Raw genomic sequence first — 22,946 nt, forward strand, 5'->3', positions numbered from 1 at the left:
GAAAATTAGCAAAAAGAGCCTCACCGTCTCTTCCTGCATCTCACACACAGCCTTTGTGTGCCATTCAAAACCTTTTCATTGCTTTGTTACCTGGCACGTGGGTTTAAGGTAGGGGTGATTGTAAGTTCCAGGCTAGCCCGAAGACCGACCAACTTTATTTACCCCCATTATTCCACCCCTCCTCCAAGACAAACCCTTGTCCAAGAGATTGTGGTCTTTAGAGATTAAAGCGCCAGTTTTTAAGTGTTTGTTTTTTAGAAACAGCTTTCTAATTAAAATGTAGGTGGGAATGCCTATCTCTTGTTATTTTGAGAGTTTTAAGATGTAGAGGCAATGGGGCATCATTTAATACAGGAGTTGGAGAGTTTTCATATTCTAACAGGAGGATTGCAGTCTGAGAGCCAAATAGGGGGAAGAAAAACAAAAACCACTTCAGCTCTGTCCTTGGTCCTGAACCAGTATGTCATATTCCCCCTCACTCCCATCCCATCACAGTGACAAGTGAGATTTGGAATTATGAAGGTCCAGCACACAGCTACCTTTTCAGAAAAAGCATGCCTCCTGCATGTTAAGATCTGTTTCCTGCTGGGATATTTGGTTTTGGAGGAAAAATCCAAAGCTCCTAGACAACCTGGGGCAACATTTGTGGAATTGAGCTGCTTCTGCAGTCTGTTTTGGAATGGTGTGCCTGGACTAATCCCAAGATTAGCCAGAATGGTGACATCACCTGTAGTCCCAACATTTAGGAGGCAGAATGATGAGAAACCTAAATGCAACCCACAGTTTCCCCACTCTGTTTTGTTTGCTGATATTTAGTGAACTCAAGAAAATAGTCTGTAGGGTTAAGGTTTTTATCCAGTGATGTGTTTTATTTTGTGTGTGTGGTGTACATGTGGGTACGGGTACCCTCTAAGTTCAGGAGACATATCCCCAGGGACTAAGAGTTACAGGCAGTTGTGAGCTACCGTGTCAGTCTTGGGAACTGAACTCCGGTCCTCTGCAAAAGCACTGAATGCTCTGAATCTCTGAGACATCTCTTCATTCCTAGGTTAAGTTTTATTGTTTTTTGTTTTGTTTTGTTTCCCAGTGTTAAGTATAGGATCCAGGAACCTTTGTACATGCAAGGAAAGACCTAGTCATTCCCTAGAGGATTAAGTTTTAATTAGTAGGAAGCTTACTGCAAAATGACTTTCCATATCAATTATGTAAAGGTTCTTAAATCTAAGCCATTAGCTATTGCAGAATAAGTAAATAAGAAATGCTGCAAATAAGCATTTTATGTATACAGAATAGTTCTTTCATTAATTACAAATGGTTATGTGATGCAGCCAGTTTTCATCTGCCTTTAAGCTTTAAAAAGTTAAACGTTACAAGCTGGGCAGTGGCGCACATCTTTAATCCCAGCACTCTGGAGGCAGAGGCAGGCAATCTCTGTGAGTTCGAGACCAACCTGGTCTACAAGAGCTAGTTCCAGGACAGCCTCCAAAGCACAGAGAAATGTAACTATATTCTTGTGCATCTAGTCCAGCTGTGAAGATAACTCAAGGTTTCTTATTTTCCTTAAAGCTGGAGATACAGATGACCCACCAAGAATTACTCAGAACCCTGTCATCAATGGGAACGTAGCTCTGAGTGATGGGCACAGCAATGCGGAGGAGGACATGGAGGACGGTAAGTACTGCTCACTTACTCACAGCTGTGGAGCGCTGCCAGAAACACAATCCATCTGTATTTTTTCCTTGAGTACTTTCAAGTCTTTAGAGTAGTTAGTTTTCAGGAGGTTATGTCTGAGGGCAATTTAGGATCCTATTTTTGTTTTGGGTTTCAAGATTGTGTTTCAAGGTAAGTTGCTTCTCCTCAGCCTAGGCAAGGGGGTTCAAATCCAGAGGTTTGTAGTGAGTGGGTGTCTGCTCATACCCACAGGTTTCCAGCCACTGTTATCATCCAGGGTGCCAGGTAGACTGTATTGTCCTTTCCCATTTGTTTGCAGCAAGATACTTCCAGCATTGGGATTTGGTTTTCCACTGCATTCCCACTTTAGTGTCTTATCATTCGACTGCAATTGAGAACACTTCCCAGCTCCTGTTAGGTGAAGTTGAGAGCCAAGCGTTGGGCCCTGTACTTTCTCCACTCACTTTCCTCTGTAGCTTCCATGTGGAAAAGCATATGCGTATGTATATGCATGGGCATTTTGTGTCAGGGAATCACTTTTTTCTTTTGAGAATTCTTGATGATATATCATCTTAAGAGATGTAACATTTGCAAGTCAAAGTCCTGAGGAGGGAGCAGCCAGTAATTGCTTTATGCAGCCCCTGGAATCTTGCAGTGTAATATGAAACCATGTTCTGTACAAGCATGTCCATCAATCCTCATGAGGGTTGTGTCCTTCCCAGGGGAGTAACGGGGCAGTTGAAAGAAACCATCAGGCACGGGCTGCACCACCAGAAGGACTGCTGTTCAGACCTCCTGCCAAAAGTTCAGCCTCCATGCGAAACTGCAGCCGCAGTTGAGAGTTCTCTCACAGTGCGGTTTACCCCTGGCAGCTGGCTGAGGCAATTTCTGAGGAAGGTAAAGAGGCGTGGGCTACACCCCGCTGCTTTGTTCCCCGTGGAGTGCGCTTTCCACTGTAGATGAAGGGCAACGGTGTGGGTGTGGTCTCATTGGTTATTGGGCGTTTGGTGGTTTCATTTTGGACCCCATAGATGCCAAGAGTGGTTCAGAGAGTGCATTTGGGAAGGTGGCCAGGCAAAGGTGCCAGGTGTGTATTTGGGGTCAATTTGAGTTGTATGAAGAACAGTAGCAAGCACACCCCATCAGCTCTCCCAGTGTAGTTTGTTTTAAGCTATCCCTCTCTTTATTAGGAGTGTCTGGGAGACACAGATGCAGCTATGAGACAGTGGGTTATTCTGTGTAGTAGAAGAGGCCAGTGTTAACCCTCTGAACCCTACCTACTTCCTGCCAGCAGTCAAAACAGACAACCAAGTGTTTTTGGGGGCCGGGGTGGCCTAGGTTGAGAATCATGGTTAAGAGATTATGAATCTGAATTCTTTTGGGGCAAGCAGCACTGAATTCTTCATTCTAAATACCCATGCTGTGTCACAAAGATCTGAAAGTAGAAGCCCCCAGTTTGGGGTCTCAGATGGACAAAGCAGAACATTCCTCTTGGTTTGGTGTTGGAATTGTCTTCAGAGAGGGCTCAGGGCCTAAGCCTGTTTACAGCATGACAAAGGCACAGGAGGGTTGGGCTCTGCATCTGGCGCAGAACATAGTTTCCAGAGATTGTGAAACACTGATGTAGGTTGTGTCATGTGGCGAGGGTCAGAACCTTGGAAAGGTTGAGGGGCTCTGCATTGTGCAGGCCTCAGCCATCTATGCCTAAGCTGGCTTCTACAGGGGGGTTTCTTAATGATTCCCCAGACTCTGGCTTTGAACCCCTTTACACATCAAACAAGGACACATGATTGAGAGAACACTGGATTTAGGTCAGTTTGTAACCAAATGGTGAGTGACTTCCTGGCCCTTCTAGTAAGAGACATCACTTGTGTAAGAACTTACGTAGCTCGGCAGTGCAGATATCAGTGGAGAACATGTTTAGTTGAGGAAGAGAACGGTTTTAAAGTTCTGATAACAGACTAATGAGACAGCAAGTTTCAGAGCTACTTCTTCATCATACCTATTCTTATTCCCTCAAATATGGTTTTTCCTTAGATGACTAAAAGAAGTTTTAGAGAAAACGTGGGCTCTGAAGATCTCTATGGAGCTAGATTAAGTTGTAGGTATCTGACAGCTCATTTCATCAGATGAAGTGACTACAAAGTTTTATGAGAATGACTAATATATGTTAAGTGAGGTTTGAGAAAACACTCTAGTGCCACCATTTGGAGAAATTAGTCCCTTTAAAAGCCTGAAATGTCCTATCTTCATTTGCTTTCTCTACAAAATTGAAGCCCAGCCCAACCCATTGGCATTTGCTCTGGGCCCATAAGATAGTAGTGAGCTTTGGGGCAGGCAGTACAGCTGCTACTCCACAGTATCTGGGGCAGGACTGATGCTGGTGGGTTATCAAGGAATCTAGTGTGGTCAAGAGAAAAAGAAGGGTGTAGGTTTGAGCAAAGACAGTGGCCTGGAGCCAGCTGTCTCCATTTGAATGATAGGATCACTTAGGGTTTCCATGTCCTTTATTCTGATTATCCCTTGTGTTTTAAAAAAATAATAATAATAAAAAGCAAAAGCCTTGGAAATGCTTAAACTCATACAGGTTTTTGTTGTTTTTGTGTTTTTTTTTTCTTTTTTTTCTTTTTTTTTTTTAATAATGAAATCCACATACTACTTCATCCATTCCTGGGCAAAGACTTGTGTCAGTCAGTCTCATGTAATTCCCTCTTTGGAGGGTAATCAGCAGGCTTTTAGTGTCAGAAAGGTTTCAGATTTCTTTTATAAATTTTCATTTGTCCTATTGGTGTGAATACTGAGGGCCTTGCTCATGTCAACTGTAGGCTCTACAATTGTACTCCAGCCCTCAAGTTATTCATAAGAAGTTTCAACTTCCTTAGCCTGTTCTAAGAATGTGCCTTCAGTATAATGCAAAAATCCAGTGGGACATGGAATGACTCATACTAGTGAAGAGGGGTGCCAAGTGCTACCTTGTCAAAAGAATTACATGTCAGTGTAAATTTCACCACTGTTTCTTTTTACTAAAATGTGTGGGGTGGAAGAACAAATATTAAATTACAGTATGCTTCCATTTTTGTGGTTATAAAGTATAATCCTATAGATCTAAATTGCAGGGATAGGCTAGCTTTATTGGCTCCTGTATCTTGTAGAGTGCACCATCACTGTCCTTGGTGTCTCCACAGATGATGGGCATTAGTGAAGACTCACTGTCACTTTGTAACATGCTTCACATCAGTATGCCTCAGTTTCCTTACTCGTAAAGTGGATAATGCTGCTCAGGTGCAATCTATCTCCATTAAAGCATGTGGCACACCTTTTCTGCTAAGTCCTTTTAGGTATTGTCATGGACAGAATTCATCCCCTTTCAAGCAGGTATAGGAATACCCCTCTCAGTAGGCTTGGGTCCGTCATCAGCACCCTGTTGCAGCTTCCTGGAGCCGCTCTTGTTGTTGGAGCCGGGATGTACGTAGTGCAAAGGGGTGGGGAAAGCAGAGTGTGAGCTCTGACAGACTTTGGTAAAGAATACCCTCTGTGAGGACTGATGGACATGTTTTCTTAAGAACAGACCTAGGTAGTTGCAAACTTCTAGCAACTTTAGTATATCTAGAAGTAGGTGATCCCACAAATTCAATTTGTGTGCAGTTTGGAGTTGGAAGGATTGTGGGACTGTTGTGATGGCCTTCAGCAATCTGGGGTTTAAGGGGGCAGGGTGTCCCTGCTAATTAACACGCTCCTCATGAGTCTAGACTGGTTATGCTATGGGACCCAGTAGTCAGGGATGCCAGTACCTGATTCTATGGTGTGTGTGTGTGTGTGTGTGTGTGTGCGCGCATGCGCGCGTGTGTGTGTGTGCACGCGCGTGTGTGCGTGTGTGTGTGCGCGTGTGTGCGTGTGCGCGTGTGTGCGTGTGTGCGTGTGTGCGTGCGTGCGTGCGTGTGTGTGTGTGTGTGTGTGTGTGTGTGTGTGTGTGCGTGCGTGCGCGCGTGCGTGCGTGTGTGCGCGCGTGCCTGCCTGCCTGCCTTCAGGCCTCTCAAGGTGGCCCTCAGCCCCTACCAGTCAGGGAGCTGTTCCTTCTCCACAATGAAGCAAGTACAGAAAGTGATGCCTTCAGACACTTGTGCAGGCCCTTGGTCTTCCATGGCTTTTGTTTGGCTTTCCTGATGCTTGTCAGTGACAATTGCCAGAGTGTCTGTGGAAGACAGCTCCCTGGCTGTAGCCTGAGAAGCAAACAAGACATTATTGGTGCTGCATCAACTTACTGGCCAGTGGTGGGTAAATGATGCTATTATTTTAGATAATACATTTTTTTATTAACACACTGAACCCCTGACCAGAAGCACAGTAGGGCAGAAACCTTCATTCCTTTGCTAATATTTGGAAGAACTTTATTTCTTTATAAACAGATTGCTACTGTAAGATATCCAGCTTATTAGTTCACAAAAGTTGAAGCTGAGGGACAATATTGGAAGTCAATATGTGTTGTGCTCCTAGCACAGTGGCTGGTCTCTTTGGCTGCCCTTCTCCCTACTCCCGGGTCTCAGTCAAAGGCTCATATTTTCCCTGTTTCTCTACTTACATATAGAAATATGAGCCCTTCTTTTCCTTCCATCTTAAGTCTGCCCCCACACTTGATGCCCAGGTTTGGGGGTGAACACTGAAGATGTTCAACCCTTAAAATCTTGGTTTTCTGAGGGAAGGCAGGTGTGTTTGAGTGAGCCCCTCTGTTAGGAGTCCAGCTGTGCAAAAACTGTCCTTACTAGCCTCTTCATAATTGGAAATGACACTATCATTTCCTCAGAGGCTTCAGCCGTTGGATTGAGATATTGTAGAGCAGTTTACTGTAGTGTTCATGCGCTTTTGGTTAATGCCCTGGCTCTGTGATTGATGGCATGTTTTCTTGCAGACACCAGTTGGCGCTCCGAGGCAACCTTTCAGTTCACTGTCGAGCGCTTCAGCAGACTGAGTGAGTCGGTCCTTAGCCCTCCGTGTTTTGTGCGAAATCTGCCGTGGAAGATAATGGTGATGCCACGCTTTTATCCAGACAGACCACACCAAAAAAGCGTAGGATTCTTTCTCCAGTGCAATGCTGAATCTGACTCCACGTAAGAGTTTAAATGATGCCACTACAAATGCACAGATTTCTGGAAGCCAAATTCCATCCTCTGTTTTCAGTTTCTCCATAACTCTATGCAGTTCTTTTCCTTTTGTTTTGGGGATGGAACCTAGGGCCTTGCTATATAATCACTACTACTGAGTTAAAGCCAGCCCTGGTTCTAGTGTGCTAGAGCCCAGCAGCCTGGAGAGGCTGGGCCCACTGTGGGCTCTGCCAACCACTGAGTACTCATTCCCTTCTCACCATAAGCAGATAGATGCCTTATGTGTGGCTGTCAGAGACTGATGGCCCTTCTGTCCTCTGATGGCCTGGGCCTGTGGGCTAGTTGGAAAGTACGAGTCATAGCATTTAGTGAGGTATTTAGAAAAAAGTATGGATCTGGCCTATTTAGGGGGAAAGTTTTGGTCATAACTTTGTTATGTAAAGATTTGTGTAAAATTGTATTTGGGAAATGGAGGCAGGAAGTTCAATTCAAGGCCAGCCTGGATTACATGAGGCCTTGTTACAGTAACTAAGAAACAAAAATCTTGGAGTTCCTTCCATTGATATGAAAGATGTATCCTGTTCTATGAGTCTTTCAGGTTTGTTCTCAGAAGTTTGTAGCTCTCCTTCAGTCCTATCCCTCACTGTCACTGTTAAACTTATGCATGCCAGGATAGTTATGAGAAGGTTGATGGGAGGATGGAGTGTATTGTCCCTTTGTCTACACCAGGGAGCCTAACCCTCTGTTCTTAGACCCTGTCTAGCCTATATGATTGGGAAACCTGGGGAGAGTGTTCTCCCGAGGATGCCAGCTTTGGCTGTTCTGTAAATGGTTCCGGGAAGGACATGCTTTGTTTCCTTCTCCTTTAATGTTTATGAAGTGCCTAGCTAAGCTGCAAGTGGTTCAGTGGTAAGGGGTTGGCCTAGTACAAGAAATGGACTGGGTTTATGGCTCAGCACCCCCCCTCTACCTACCACCACCAAAAAAATGTGTGAAATTAATTGTATGTGTAGTAAGGTCCTTTTTATAGTTTTTCTTCTGAGCTTGTCTCCGCTAATAAATGGGTTCCTAGATTGGACTGCATAACTGGAAGTCAAGGTGATACCCTCTGGTGTCCCCATTGGCAGCACCTAACTTTTGTGCCCAATCCCTCCTGATACATAGGGCAGGTGTGCAGGAACCCTAAGGCACAGGCTCTACTGAGGAGTGCTGCATTCTTTGTTGTCCAGGCTAGCCTTGACTTCACAATAATCCTCTTGCCTCAGCTTCCTGAGTGCTAGAGATTATGTGTGTGTGCTATCATACCTTGCTCATCAACTCTTACTCTTGGATCTATCCCCCGTCACAGGACTTTTTGTACATGCCATGAAACCACTATTGCTGAGTTACACCCCTCACCTAGCCACAGTTGTATAAAGCTTAAAACTTGTGTTTTATACTTATTTTTAGGGGTTAAAAGAGACTCACAAACCAGGCAGGTATCAATGGTACAGAGTCTCTTGAGTGCTAGTCCAGCTAGAGTCACATGGTGAGACCCTGTTATCACCAAATAATAAAACCATGAATTAAGCCACTGCAGTTCTGTCCTCAAATCCCTCTTCTCTATCCAAAGTAGATTTTCGTGTGCTGGTTTTGCTGTTTTAAAAATGTATGACTCTCAGTTAAATGTGTCAACTAAGGCTTGGGTGATTCTCTCCCCCTCCCTTCCAATAGGTCGTGGTCCTGTCATGCACAAGCAGTGTTGAAGATAATAAATTACAGGGACGATGACAAATCATTCAGCCGTCGAATCAGTCACTTGTTCTTCCACAAGGAGAATGACTGGGGATTCTCTAATTTTATGGCCTGGAGTGTAAGTGACGGAGTATTTAGTCTCAATATCCCAACTCTTATTGCTAGTCTTGTTCTTTTATTCCTCAAAAATCTTGCTTTGTGAATTGAGCAGGTATCTGGAAGTTGGTGTGGCTTTCTGACATTAGGTGTTCAGGTTGCATCCTTTTACGTTTTTCTGTCCTGTGTATGTATGGTGTACAAACTTAATTATCTGTGTTTGCTTATGTACAAATACTGAGTGTGGGCACACATGTGGTGGCACATGGTGTGGCACATTTCTGTGAGTTCTGTGAATTGAGCTCAGGTTCACAGGTTCAGGCTTAGATGACAAGTACCTCTACTGGGTCATCTCAACTGGCTTTTCAAGCATGAGGGATTTTTTGTTGTTGTTGTTGTTTTGTTTTTGTTTTCAAAACAGGACTTCTCTGTGTAGCTGTGACTGTCCTGGAACTCAGGCTGGCTTCAATTCAGAGATCTACCTGCTTCTGCCTCCCTAGAATTGGGATTAAAGGCATGTGTCACCACTGCCTAGCATCAAGTATTAATTTTTAAAATATCTTTAAAAAACTGTCTCTGCCTGGATATATATGGGGCACGTGTGTGAGGATGGCTGCAGAGTCCAGGAGGGGTTGTCAGATTCTTTGGGGGTTAGAATGATGGGACTTTGTGAGGTGTGGGTACTAGGATTCAAACTCTGGTTCAAGAGTAGCAAGTCTGTTAACCACTGAGCTGTTTCTTCATTCCACTGAAGTGTGAACTGTTAATTACAGTCCTTCCTGATAGGCTGACCTTCCTTGGGAAGACACATTATTCTTTAGGACAGAGGAAGTGGCCAGTGGGTGGTGTTTGACAGTGGGTGACTCTCTCCCTAGTCAGTACATCAGAACCTTACCAGCTCACCCAGGCTGTGGCACTAAACCCTGAACACCTCTGCAGAACTCCCAGGGTCTGTGCTTAACAAAAAATGGACCACTTCCACACTAGAGCAAAACTGCAGAAATTTTAAAGTATTAAATTTTGAAGGTAGTGCTTTGTTGAGTGCCAAGTACAAGGACAGTCTCTTTGGAATAAAGTAGATGCCTATATGTTCTTATATAAGTTGGGTATTTTTATTTTATAGGAAGTGACTGATCCTGAGAAAGGATTTATAGACGATGATAAAGTCACCTTTGAAGTTTTTGTTCAGGCGGATGCTCCCCATGGAGTTGCGTAAGTTTTGTTCATTTGGGTACTGCTGTATTGTATTGAGAAGCATTAGCATGTGTTTAAGAGAGATGCTCAGCCAGTAAGGCCATCCTCTTTATTTAGTTTGCCCTCAACATTCACATCATAGCTGCCTGCTTCACACCCTGTCATTTAACCGGGTTCCTTAGCAGTTCCTTTGTGCTCACCAGTGAGTTTTCTGAATGTAACCAGCCAGCAGACTAGATGATTTTGCAATCTTAAAAGGCACAGCCTTACCAAGTAGAGAAGCTGGGGCCTCATATGCATGGCCACTGACTGCAGTGGGGATTTGCTTTTATTTTGAAGAGTGCATGGCGAAAAAACCTGTCAAAGAGAAACAGAGAACATGCTGGGTACTACCTGCTGACAGCTGCAGTCCCTTTTTAGGTGTGAGGTTCTAACCCGGGCCATTGGCCAGGCTCTGGGACTACATAGTAGCTGTCATCCTCTCTGACAGTGTTGATTCATGTCTCTTATTAGTATGTAGAGGGATATTAAATTGGGTGGTTTTCTCTGGCTCCATTACCACATGGGTTCAGGATACCTAGGACAAAACTCAGACCACCGTTTCTCCTATGTAGCCACCCAAATAGCATAGTAAAGAGGAAAAGCCCTCAGAGTTTAGAAGTGCATCCTAAAACTTGAGAAAATACATTCCTGTCTTCCTGTATATGTGTTTCTACAGAATTGGCAGCAGGGGTGGGTGTTCAGCTGTTGACATGTCCTACTGAAAAAAATACTGAATTCCACATTTGATATAAATGTAAACAGGTCCCCCCATTGTCTTGACTGATGATCTTTATAAATGGCAGCTGTGCTGGGAACTGTTAGCAGGCAGGTGAATACTGAAATTGAGTTTGAATAGTCAGTGAAAGGACTTGTATGATGTGAAGTCAGGCCTCAATGGAACGTGTTCTTTGCCAGGGTGCTAGAAAACACATGATGGCATAGGGCAGTGACACTCAGCCACACTGATGGCAGGGTCAGACTGACTAGAAACAAACTGTCCTGTACAGTTGACCTTCAAGCTTGGACTGATCTTTCAGGTGGGACTCAAAGAAGCATACGGGCTATGTCGGCTTAAAGAATCAGGGAGCTACATGTTACATGAATAGCTTGCTGCAGACTTTGTTCTTCACAAATCAACTACGAAAGGTAAATGAATAGTGTTCCTCTCTCGGCTTTCTACCTTCTGTTCTGTAAGGTATGTCAAAAGGCCCAATAAATAAAGTATTCAGCAGGTGTTCCCTTCCCCCTCCCTGGACTGCATCCCTTTCTCCACAAGGAGGCCCTGCCAGGCTGCCTTTTAGTCTCTGGCCAGGGGACACCTGCTATTGAAGCTGACTCGGGTGATCAGCTTTAAAAATACAAACACCATAATGATAACAGTAAATTGATCCTAAGACTAATATTTCTACAACTAAATTATATTCCCAGGCTCCCTTCACACCCTCTTCTCTTATTCATTTACTTGGAGGTAAGGCCTCTATATAGTACTGGCTTTCCTGGAGCTGACATACTTGCCAGAGATCTGCAGGCCCGTCTGTCTGTTAGAAAGTGCTGGTTTTAAAGATAATGTGACACCACGCCTGGCCCCACACCACTTTTTTGAAAAAACAAAATTGAGGAGGAGGGGAAGGTCTTAATTAAGTTGCTTAGATTGGCTTTAAATTTGCTTGGTAGCCTTTGTGATCCTCCTGCCTCGGCTTCATAATAACTGGGATTACCAGGACCAGGTGTGCACCTTATATTTACATGGATTAATAAGAATATTTTGAATGTAATGATGGAGGGTGGTGCTTTCTGATCTGAGGGTTTTCTGCAGACAGTATGGAGCAGTACACGGAGAAGGTATTTCTAGTTAGGCTCTTTCTGTATCTGTCTCATTTGCACGTTTCTGCCCAACAGGTGACTGAGATGAGATTGTGTGAAGTGTTAGCTTGAGTGCCATCTACATTTCATCATCTCTTTTTTGTTCATAAGTAATGGCAAATTTAAGTCTGTACTGTCCCCAGGGGGCGTAAAATGAATGAGTTTTGTTTTATTTTTGCCTGGTTGGTGAGCTGTAGGTGACTTAATTTTTTTTTTTTTTTTTTTGCATTCTCCTTTGTGTTTTCTAAATTGTCTTTATAGACAATTCGATGGTTTTTCAAACTTGGGCATAGCTAAGAGCCCCTAGCAAATTGCTTTACCCTTATGATAATAGAAATGATTCTTTTAACTAAAATTAAACACTTCTAAATCAATTCTTTTAGGCTGTGTACATGATGCCAACAGAGGGCGATGATTCATCTAAAAGCGTCCCTTTAGCATTACAAAGAGTGTTCTATGAATTACAGCACAGCGATAAGCCTGTAGGAACAAAAAAGCTCACAAAGTCATTTGGGTATGTATCAGCAATCACCTCCATTCTGCTTTCTATGGAAGGGACAAGAGTGGAGAGAGACTTGAGTGACACGGTGAAGTGGGCTTCAGTTCAGGCAGGCTTACAGTCGTCCCAGAGTATGTGCACTGTTTCCCCTTTTAGGAAATAGGCTTTGTTTTAGAGTTTTTCTTGAAAAATGTCACCACTTTGCTTTTCAACAAAGGGGCGTGTGTAGCTTTTAAATGTATGTATATTTAACTTGTAGATACCACCTCTTCTAGATAACAGTTTAGAAAATATTGTTTTTTTGCTGACTGCAGGCAAAATTCAACTTAATCTTTGAATTATGACAATTACACACACAAAAAGCACCAAATTTGATAATAGTGTCTGATTTTTAGTTTATAATCTAGATTGCTTCTTAATTGACTCCCTTGAAATAATAGAAATTGAAATATAGATGCTTTTTCTCTTTGAAAGGTGGGAAACTTTAGATAGCTTCATGCAACATGATGTTCAAGAGCTTTGTCGAGTGGTAAGTTTCAAGTAGTAACCATTTGGTTCTTAGAATAAATGTTTGAGGCAATGCTAGAGGTCTTTGTAAATAAAAGCCTCGCAGCTAATCAGATCACTTACCTTGACTTAGGACTGGTGTTTAGGCCAGAGTGAGGAGTGCTGGGATTCCAGACATGTATCACCATGTCTGGTTTAGGACTCATCTAGTTCTAAACAGTGGGAAGGACTGTGTTACTCAGTAGAAGGCGACTTGTTGGGGAACATTGGATAGATGTAGCTATAAGAAGTGGGTGTCTTACTAGTTAACTGAGCGTTATGCACAGGAGTCACAAAGCAAAGGGCAAGTACATTGCCGAGGCAGCTGCATTCAATCAAGAATCTTCTACACCCACCTCCCACTGTGGGCACCTCTGTGTTGCTGCTTGTCCCCAAGCTCATTAGTCACTACTACATTCTCATTCCTGGATTGAGGAAAGAAAGACATAGATTCATGTACACGCAGACGTGGAATGGCTGTTCAAGGTGATTGGCTGGGCAAGGTGTGTTTTCTTTTTTGCAGCACTAGCTGGATTGAATCAGTTCATTAAATATCCATGGACAAACCAGTCAATCCTGTTGACAGGCTCAACCTCATTAATCTCTTGGTGTGGACCAATACGAGTTAAGTTTAGTGATCAATTTACATGCTTTTCCACAGAGGTAAAATAAATATAAAAAAATGCTTCTAAAGGCACTACAGATTACTAATTCATTCCAAAGACTGTATAAAAGGTTAACTCCAACTATTGCATGTAGATATGTTTTGTAAAAGCAACAAAATCCAGCCAAGAAAGATTTGTATGGTTTTTGATAATTGCATGCCAAAGGTAATATTTTTATAGTCTAGAAACTCTTTGACTGTTGGTACTTCCAAGTAAATTGTTAAATTATGGTGTATTACTCAAGTATAAGGGTGTTTTGTTTGTTTGATTGGTTGGTTAGTTGGTTTGGTTTGCTTTTTAATACCCAAACCTTCTCTTTCAGTTGCTTGATAATGTGGAAAATAAGATGAAAGGCACATGTGTAGAAGGCACCATTCCAAAATTATTCAGAGGCAAAATGGTGGTATGTGAACATTAGTTTTAAAGAAATGGCTTTGAAAAATCATAAAAGTGTAGATTTGATGACCAATGTTGAAGCTGTCTTCTGTTTGATTACAGTCTTACATTCAGTGCAAAGAAGTAGACTACCGTTCTGATAGAAGAGAAGATTATTATGATATCCAGCTAAGTATAAAAGGGAAGAAAAACAGTAAGTCTTATCTCCATAAGCTTTTAATCATTGTTGCTCTGGCTCAGTGATTTTTTATAATAAGGGATAGATCCTGGGAGTGACTAAAGTGTACAGCATCCTGGGTGAATACCTCCTTCTACCCTGTCTAACTCTCAGAACACTGTATTAGGCTGCCTAAAACCCTCCTGTTCTGCCGAGCACAGCCTGCCTATTCCCTGGCTCCCCTCAACTCCTCATGGAAACCACCCTGAGTTTTCAGCAACCTGGGCCACCCTTTGTGTGTGTGTTTGTGGAAGCATGTAGCTTCATGCAGCCTGATGGCTTTTTGTTCAGCATCATATTCATATCTGCATCATGTGTGTCTCATAGGAGTGGTGGTTTGATTATCACCTAGGGACCATTCTTTTCTAGATATTGTGCTTATCTACAGGCTCAGGCAATTGTTCTTTTTTTCTCCTTGCATTTATGACAAGGCTCAAACTCATTTATTTCTTGGTGTGGACTGGTGATACATAGTAAGTTTAGTGATCAAGTGTACATACTTTTCCACAGATCTAAAACCAATATTAGAAAGTGTTTTATGTATTTTATTTTAAAACCTGTATACAAATTTAGCTTATACTGTTGTAGGTGCATTGCTCCAGTGGTAAAAGTGTGGAACTGTTTCTTGGGTCTGTGAATTTAGGGTAGGCTTAGTTCCAGTTTGTGTTTCCCCCAAGATTGGTAGAGCCATCTCCTTTTTAGATCATTAGTGAAAGTTAGATATACTCTTTGTAAAATGCCCATTTAACCACTGTACCTAGGTTCAGTGTGGGTAGTGGTGGTGGTTGTTTTGGCATTTAGGATGGGACCCAGAGCCTTGTGCATGCCAGAAAGGTGCTGAGTTCCTACTTTGGTGGATCTTCCTTTGAAGAGATTTGTTTGTTTGCTTGCTTGCTTGTTTTTTTTTTAAAAGAAAAGGGTTATGTTTGGAATATATTTGCTCCTTTTTCAACTTCCCTAGTGTTTCCATTCTTAACATATATGGTGCTGTCTGGTACACACACCACACACACACACGCAAACGTGTTCTGCCAAGTTATAGGTTTGCTGTGATGTCAGTCAGTGATGGTGCATTGGAATAGTATTTGCAAGCCCTAGGTTCATTTCCTTTTTTTTTTGTTTTGTTTTTTTGTTTTGTTTTGTTTTTTTGAGCCAGGGTTACTCTGCATGCATAGCTTTTGGATCCTGTCTTGGAACTCACTCTGTATAGATCAGACTGGCCTCAAAATCACAGAGATCTGCCTGCCTCAGGCTCCCGAGTGCTGGGACTAAAGGCTTGTGCCACCACCTCCCGTCTTCCTAGGTTCATTTCTTAGCATTACCAAAAGATAACAAGATATTCCTCTTACAGCGTTGATATATTTGTGTAACCCAGTTTGTTTTAGAACTTGCTGTGTAGACCAGGCTGACCTTGAGCTCACAGAAATCCTTCTGCTTCTGCTTCCTGAGTTCTGGGATTAAAGGCGCATACTGCTATGCCCAGCTTGATGAGATCTTTAATTTCATCTTTTGAATGAATTTTTTTCTGGGCATAGATTCTAGATTGGTAATTGTATTGTAGCACTGTCTTCCTGTTGGGGACCCTTGTTGCCTTGTAGAGGTGTTCTCCCATCGCCATCATTATAAGCTATGGTTTATGATGATAGTTTATTCTGTTGTTGTCCCATAGTCTGCATAGGTATTTACCAAACAATCTAAACACTCTTTCACACCCTATTTTCCCTTCAGCCTCTTGTTGTCTGGGTCTTCTTTGGTGTTGCAGTTCCCATTGCTTTGCCTTCAGTTTCACTTTTCCTTGGCAGCATTTCATTCATTGTTAACCCTGGCCCTCCTCTACTCCTCCTCTCAGGAACATTGTTCCACACCACCTGTAACTACTTACCTCATGTTGTTCAATTGTGTTACCCCATCCCAAATGAAGCAGAGCACCTTTCCCCCAGGGTGTGGCTGGCCTTATCTCATTCCTAATTTGTTTAATGGCATGTGCTAATTTTAGTTAAATAATTGTATTGGTTTTTGCTCTTCTATTCTTGTCACTGTTGTGATTGTGTGTGATCCCACTAGAACAGGTGTGTGTCAGAATACCAGGGCTGACCTCACCCTGACCCACTCAGGTACATCTGTGCCCTCGTTCTCCTGGTTTGGCATCATCATTAGGCTCTTCAGTTTTACATCCTGTTTCTAGGTCCATTGGCTTTCCATGCTGTCTTAATTGTTATAATAAGCATCTCAAAAAAATTGAAAGGAAGGACTTGAGTTTCCATTTCATGCTGCTATTTTACTGCCCTGAGAATATATCTGTGGAGGGGCAGTGGTCTGTGTCTCTCTATTCAGTAGATGGTGAAGCTGCTGTTCATAGCTAAAATCACACATTCTACTGGGTGCCTGTCCTAAACACATTAATGTGCATCATTTATACCTGGGCTGACCCTGTTTTATACATGAGTTTTATTGACCACGCCAGTTGACCTATCTTTTTATTTCTTTTAAAGTATTTGAATCATTTGTGGATTATGTGGCAGTAGAACAACTAGACGGTGACAACAAATATGACGCTGGGGAACACGGCCTGCAGGTAACCTCCTTCCTGTGCTGTTTGCAGTCCCTTTACTCAGTCACTGATCAATACTGTGCTGTGTTCTTTTCTGCTTCTGAGATTTGGAGCCTAAAGGTTTTTTCTGTCTTGAGAGGTCTGCTGAGGTGGGAGGGAGGGTTTTCTTGATGAAGAGGTGCATTGTGTCGCAGGCAGAAGCAGCAGAGTGGTATGAATGTCTTGTGGGGCTTGACATTTCCTCTGTGGTTTTTGGTTTTTTTTCCCCCTTCATTAGAGCATTCACTGATCTTATCAGAAGGTTTCTTTGTCATTTGAACTCTTACTTTTAGAGCTCCCCACCCCCACCCCCATTTTTTTCTAGGTAGGGTTTCTTTCTGTGTAGCCCTGGCTGTCCTGGAACTTACTTTTTTGTAGACCAGGCTGGCCTCTTACTCAGATCTGCTGCCTCTGCTTCCCTGGAACTAAAGGCATGTACCACTACACCCTACTCTTATATTCATAGATGCCTTGTTTGTCTCTTTCTTTCATTGTTTTACTTTGCTGAGTGCTAGGCTGTTAGGCTTTTAGGGCAAGGAGTACATCCCTAGGGTGTTGCTCAAAGGGAATGTGAGAGCTGGGGTGTGGTTGCTGGTCAAGCTGGCCAGCTGCATGCAGCAATCTTGGGTCTTGTTTTCAGGCTTCTAACTAGGTTCTTGCTGGCTCTATGAATTTATTATCAGAGTATATCACAGTGCTTAACCAGGCCTGCAGGCTTGTAGCCTGTCATGGTACCACAGCTCTGCTTTGCTGGGTCAGACCATTGAGAATCAGAGGCTTTGCTGCTAAGCTGTGAGGAGTGCTTGAGAAGCACTGTAGTCAGCTGCCACCCTGGATGGTTTAGGATGTGCTTGTGCAACAGGAGTGCAGAGTGCTTACTTGAGTGGGAAGGGGTGGAAACACAAATATTTTTGTTGTTGTTGTTGTTACTTGTTAGTATGGACTAGGTACCTTTGTCTTTCTTGAGATAACCCTGTCTTCTTCATTCTATATTACAAAGAATGTTGCCAAATAGGGTTTCCAGGTTTCTAGTTGTTGAGTGGAGTTGGAAGTGAAGACTGTGGTGGGGTTGAGGTGCTGGTGAGATTTAGGGCTAATCATTGTGAGCACTGAGCCTGTGCCCCAGCCTTCAGGAAAGAAGGTCACTTAGCTAGAATCCTTGTGCCTGCAGATCTGTTCTTCTCTTACTGGTGTTTCTATAGCTAGCATACACTTTTCACATAACATCCACCACAGTTTTCTACTTACTGATTTTTTTTTTTTTTTTAAGGTCCTCTATGTTTTTCTCAGTGTTTGATGACTGCAGTATTGCAGGTAGCAAGTGTCTTTTTAAATAAGCCCTGCTTCTCTTCTGGTTGTCTAGGTTAGGGTGTAATCTCCCACATGTTAGAGACCTAAACTTAAGGCTTTCTGAACAACAACAAAAAAATGCAGATGTTCTCACTTTTAGCACCAGAAGATCCTAGGTGTGTTTGTTCTCCTAGTGCTGAAACTTACTTATTATAATTCTGTGTGTGTGTGTGCGTGCGTGCGTGTGCGCGCGCGCGCGCGCACGCATGATGTGCCTGTGTAGGCATGTGTATAGGGACATGTTTGGAGTACACAGGGCAATTTTTTGTGGACTCAGTTCTTCCCTTTCATCTTGATATTCATCCCAGGGATCACAGTCAGACCTGTCAGCTTTTGGGGCAAGTGTTTTCAACTCTGGGCTGTCTCCCTGGCCAGAAAAAGTTCTTTTCTAGCTGGTGTAGTGAAGTATACCTTTAGTGTACCCCTATTTGATAGGCAGAGGCATGTGGATCTCTGAGTTCCAGGCCAACCTGATCTATATAGCGAGTTCCAGGCCAGCCAGGGTAACCTAGTGAAAAACAAAAAAAGATGGGTAAAACCTGGTGTAGTAGCTTAGGAGGTGGAGGTAGGAGATCACTTTAAGTTCAAGGTTTATAGAGTGAGATTTTGTCTCCAAAAATAAAAGTGAACTAAATTAAGCAGAGATGAACTAAAATCACCATTTCTTCTCAACTTCCAGGAAGCAGAGAAAGGTGTGAAATTCCTAACATTGCCACCAGTGTTACACCTGCAACTAATGAGGTTTATGTATGACCCTCAGACGGACCAAAACATCAAGATCAACGATAGGTAATTTGAGGGCTTGGGTGACCTGTCTCTGTTCTCCTTTGCTCTATGTATGGGCATTGGCTCTGTAATAGTAGAGATGTCATCTAACAGATGGTTGTTTTCAGTTGATTATCCCTTTCAGGGATACCATGACCCCAGCCCTCTACTGTGCCACCTTGAAAGCAAAGGGCAGGGTTTTCTGAGTAGGTCCTAGAGTTTTGTATTTAGCTTTTCTAATGGTTAGATTTTGACTAAATGTGGATTTTTGGTTGTTTTTGGTATTTTCAAGGCAGGGGTTCTCTGTAGCCCTGGCTGGCCCAGAACTCTCAGATATCTGTCTGCCTTGCCTTCCAAGTGCTGGGATTAAAGGTGTGTTTCTGCCCTGGTAAATGTAGATCTCAACCACAAATTGGTGTTTTTGTTTTTGGCTTCCAGAATGTTCTAGAACTTGAAGAATGAAGAAGTATGTCTACTCCATCATAGTTTCCATATTTTTAAGACAACAGATTTAAGGATTTAGGGATGTGGTAGAGGCCCCAGGTTTCATCTAGGCTTGGTGTTGCATGTCTATAATCCAGCAAAGAGCAGGTAGAAACAGCCATATTAAGAATTCAGGATTATCCTTAGATGAGTAATGAGTTTGAGGTCAATCTGACTTGTATTAACAACGAACCTTTGTGAGAGTGATGGTACATGTTTTATCTGAGTTGTATACACAGTTTTACTCTGATTAGTTTGAATATCAATTTTGAACAGTACATACATATGATGCACAGTCACCATTTGTATTTGAGGGTAAGAGTGGCCAAATTATTTCCACAAACTGAGTATGTGCTCACCTGCCTGTGTTTTACAAACCTGTTTCTGCACACCTCATTTTTGTTGTTTTTAATGGAATTACTGCTACTGTTCTAATAGTGAGGTTTTTCTTTCATGTCCAAATCAGACATTTTCAGCAGATAGGGTCACAGTCCCAAGGTAGTGAGGCTAGATCCAAGCAGCCCTTGGCCACTAGCCACATACTCTTTGGGTCTCTCTATTCCACCTTGCATGGCTTTCTTTCCTGTCTCTGAATTTTGGGACAGTTTCAACTCAGGCTGGTCACCAACTCACCAAGACCATAAATTTGATTATCCTGCTTTCACCCTTGTGAGCTCAACCAACTCACCTTATCTATACCATGTTGGTGATAGAACCCATGGCTTCATACATGCTAGGCAGGGACTGTACCAACTGGGCTGCCATCCAGGACAGCTTAATTTATCATTGATGATGAGATTTGGTAAACTAAATCACAAGTTAAGAAGCCAGTCAAATATAGTATGTTCATATAATCTAAGGATCTTTATAAACATCTGACTAGCTTATACTCTTTCTTTAATATCAAGGTGTCTTCATTAGTACCTTCCTGGATGCCTTAGGCTTATATATACCCTAGAATTGAATTCAGTGTCAATTTTCTATAAGACAGTTGGGTAAAGGTTTTGAATTTGAACCTGTTAGTTATCTGGCTCTTCTCTGTGAATTTTCCCTGAAAATTTGATAATTCACCTTTGATAAGTAGGAGCTCCCTTCAGAAGTAGCTTCCAGGGCCTTCAGAGCCATCATGATTAAAGATGGATAGTTAATTATAAGAGTTTATAATAATGTTCTAACATACCATGTTTTGCATGTAAATCAAACATGAATTTCTTTTTTAAATATTTTGAATAGGTTTGAGTTTCCAGAACAATTACCACTTGATGAATTTTTGCAAAAAACAGACCCTAAGGACCCCGCAAATTATATTCTCCATGCAGTCCTGGTTCACAGTGGAGATAATCATGGTGGACATTACGTGGTTTATCTAAACCCCAAAGGGGATGGCAAAGTAAGTGTTGGCTTTGGATGCCCTTATTTAAGAAACATGCCTATTCTGGTTCACACTTCGTGCACTTACTGGATTTCTTCCCAGCCTTTGAATGCTTGTGTGGTTTGTTTTCCTGTCCAATTTTCCACAATGCAAAGGTGAACGGTACCCTAGAGAGTGGCTTGTGTTAGTAATTGTACCTCACAGAGGCTCATGCAACTGACAAATACTGAAAGTGGTTTTCCTTCGCTGGGCAGGGAGGCTTCATTATACCAAGTCTGTTCACAGGTCCTTTGTTCACTCATCCTCCAGGATCCCTGCTGGGGTGCCATGTGCCAAAGATTTTCAGAATAGTTGATATATATTTTTTTTATTAAGGTATTTCCGCATTTAAAGTGACAAATTGGAAGGAAGATCATTATTAAATAATTTTAAGTCAGAAGCTTGCTACAACATTATGGAGTTAATTTACAAAATCTCTCATTTAATTGTACTCTGTGCCTTTAATTCTCCAAAGGGTTTGCACTATGCTAACGATTGGCCCAGTGTCAGAAATAGGCTATTTGAGTAGGTAACAAACAGTACCAGTGGGTATATCCTGCCTCCTTCAAATTTTGAACAAGGAAGACAAAAGCACTCTGGGTGTTGTGGGAGGGTGCATATCATTACTCACATTTGCCTGCTTTCCTTCCAGTGGTGTAAATTTGATGATGACGTCGTATCCAGGTGTACTAAAGAAGAAGCTATTGAGCACAATTATGGGGGTCATGATGATGACCTATCTGTTCGACACTGCACAAATGCCTATATGTTAGTGTACATCAGGGAATCAAAGCTAAGTGAGTACCCATGACTTGTGTTAAACTTGTACTATGGCAAACTCGGTATAGTTCTACAAAGATTCCCTCACTGCCTGTATAATACAGTATCATAAAGCATAGCAGACCCAGCCATGTTTAATGGTCAACTTTTTTTTTCCCTTATTCTTTCTGTCTCCATCATTCTATCCCCCAAAACAACCATTGGGATTGTGGGCTTTGAGGTGGTCACATGGTCCCAAGACCTTCCACATTCCTAGGTTATTTTATGAATGAAGACCTAACATATGGCTCTTATAAGAAGGGAAAGCAGAGAGTCAGCACCAGGTGAAGAAGATCCATTTGTCCTGCAGGTGAAGTGTTACAAGCTGTTACCGACCATGATATTCCTCAGCAGTTGGTGGAACGATTGCAAGAAGAGAAAAGGATCGAGGCTCAGAAGCGGAAAGAGCGGCAGGAAGCCCATCTCTACATGCAAGTGCAGGTCAGTCTAGGCCTTGGAAACTGCTGTGTTGGCACAGCAGTGCAGTGGGTCTGTGTTGTCTGTTCCTGGCATCTCTGGGCATCTGGGCTAGCTGCAGGGGCTCACTGTAGGTAGTGACGTGAGTGGTTTGAGGCCTTTTGATATTTGAGTGTGCTCAGGGTGACATGTCTCACTGGTTGTAAGCTTGGCTCTGTGTGCCTTCAGATAGTCGCAGAGGACCAGTTTTGTGGCCACCAAGGAAATGACATGTACGATGAGGAGAAAGTAAAGTACACCGTGTTCAAGGTTCTGAAGAACTCCTCCCTGGCAGAGTTTGTTCAGAGCCTCTCCCAGACAATGGTGGGTATAGCTCCTCTTCTCACATCCAGGCTATTGATACCATGAGAGACCTGCTACGTTGGGTGGTCACTGTGTCTGGGCCTTGCCTGAAAAGGTGATGTTGAGCTGAGCTCCTGACCTGGCTCCGAATCTGAATCTAAGTCTCAGAACTGCTTCCTCCAGTCCCCAAAGCTAGCTTTGTAGCAGATCTCAGAGAACGAGTTTGTGGAGACTGTTTGTTCCTCTGCTGGCTGCCACCACCAGTGTCTGGTGAAATAGGCTGTTGAGCTGAGTGAGCCCTGGTGTAGTAGTGATCCCGGTGAGGTCTGAGTCATGGGACTGAAGTTGAAGTTGGAACCACACTCCCTTTCCTTTTACTCACAAAAGCAGCAGTAAATTGACAAAGATGGAAATATATGCTTATTGTTTTAATAAACTTTTTAATTTTTTCAGGGGTTTCCACAAGATCAAATTCGATTATGGCCTATGCAAGCAAGGAGTAATGGAACAAAGCGGCCAGCAATGTTAGATAATGAAGCTGACGGCAATAAAACAGTAAATATCATTGGTAGATCCTCGGGTATCTCATGTGGAACTCTGCGGGAGGCCTTTGTCCTGCAGTTAGCAGCCTTGTGTCCCTTTGGGTTGCATTCAGTAGAGCTGGACATGTTCTGCACTACTCAAGTATAGTTGTCGCCCTGTCACCTAGGCCATTGCAACCTTCTAAAATCATCATCTCTTTTGGAA

At 42.7% G+C, this 22,946-nt stretch overlaps 1 protein-coding gene across 2 annotated transcripts in view; it reads left to right on the plus strand.

Moving 5' to 3' along the window:
• The window catches only part of Usp7 (ubiquitin specific peptidase 7), a 52,139-nt gene that overhangs the window by 20,115 nt on the left and 9,078 nt on the right, over nt 1–22,946 (plus strand). The window contains exons 1-17 of one of the 2 annotated variants that reach the window (XM_027423920.2): nt 1,567–1,671; nt 2,394–2,568; nt 6,578–6,776; nt 8,484–8,622; nt 9,724–9,812; nt 10,874–10,982; nt 12,083–12,213; nt 12,673–12,727; nt 13,732–13,812; nt 13,908–13,998; nt 16,515–16,597; nt 18,642–18,751; nt 20,444–20,600; nt 21,274–21,418; nt 21,751–21,881; nt 22,086–22,220; nt 22,653–22,754. In XM_027423920.2, the coding sequence (XP_027279721.1) occupies nt 6,691–6,776; nt 8,484–8,622; nt 9,724–9,812; nt 10,874–10,982; nt 12,083–12,213; nt 12,673–12,727; nt 13,732–13,812; nt 13,908–13,998; nt 16,515–16,597; nt 18,642–18,751; nt 20,444–20,600; nt 21,274–21,418; nt 21,751–21,881; nt 22,086–22,220; nt 22,653–22,754 (1,644 nt within the window). In that variant the 5' untranslated portion in view covers nt 1,567–1,671; nt 2,394–2,568; nt 6,578–6,690. Of the gene's footprint in view, nt 1–1,566; nt 1,672–2,393; nt 2,569–6,577; nt 6,777–8,483; nt 8,623–9,723; nt 9,813–10,873; nt 10,983–12,082; nt 12,214–12,672; nt 12,728–13,731; nt 13,813–13,907; nt 13,999–16,514; nt 16,598–18,641; nt 18,752–20,443; nt 20,601–21,273; nt 21,419–21,750; nt 21,882–22,085; nt 22,221–22,652; nt 22,755–22,946 lie in introns of those variants that run through there. The other variant, XM_027423919.2, reaches the window with a different exon arrangement.

This window comes from Cricetulus griseus, chromosome 7, assembly GCF_003668045.3.
Source record: "Cricetulus griseus strain 17A/GY chromosome 7, alternate assembly CriGri-PICRH-1.0, whole genome shotgun sequence".
NCBI lineage: Eukaryota > Metazoa > Chordata > Mammalia > Rodentia > Cricetidae > Cricetulus > Cricetulus griseus.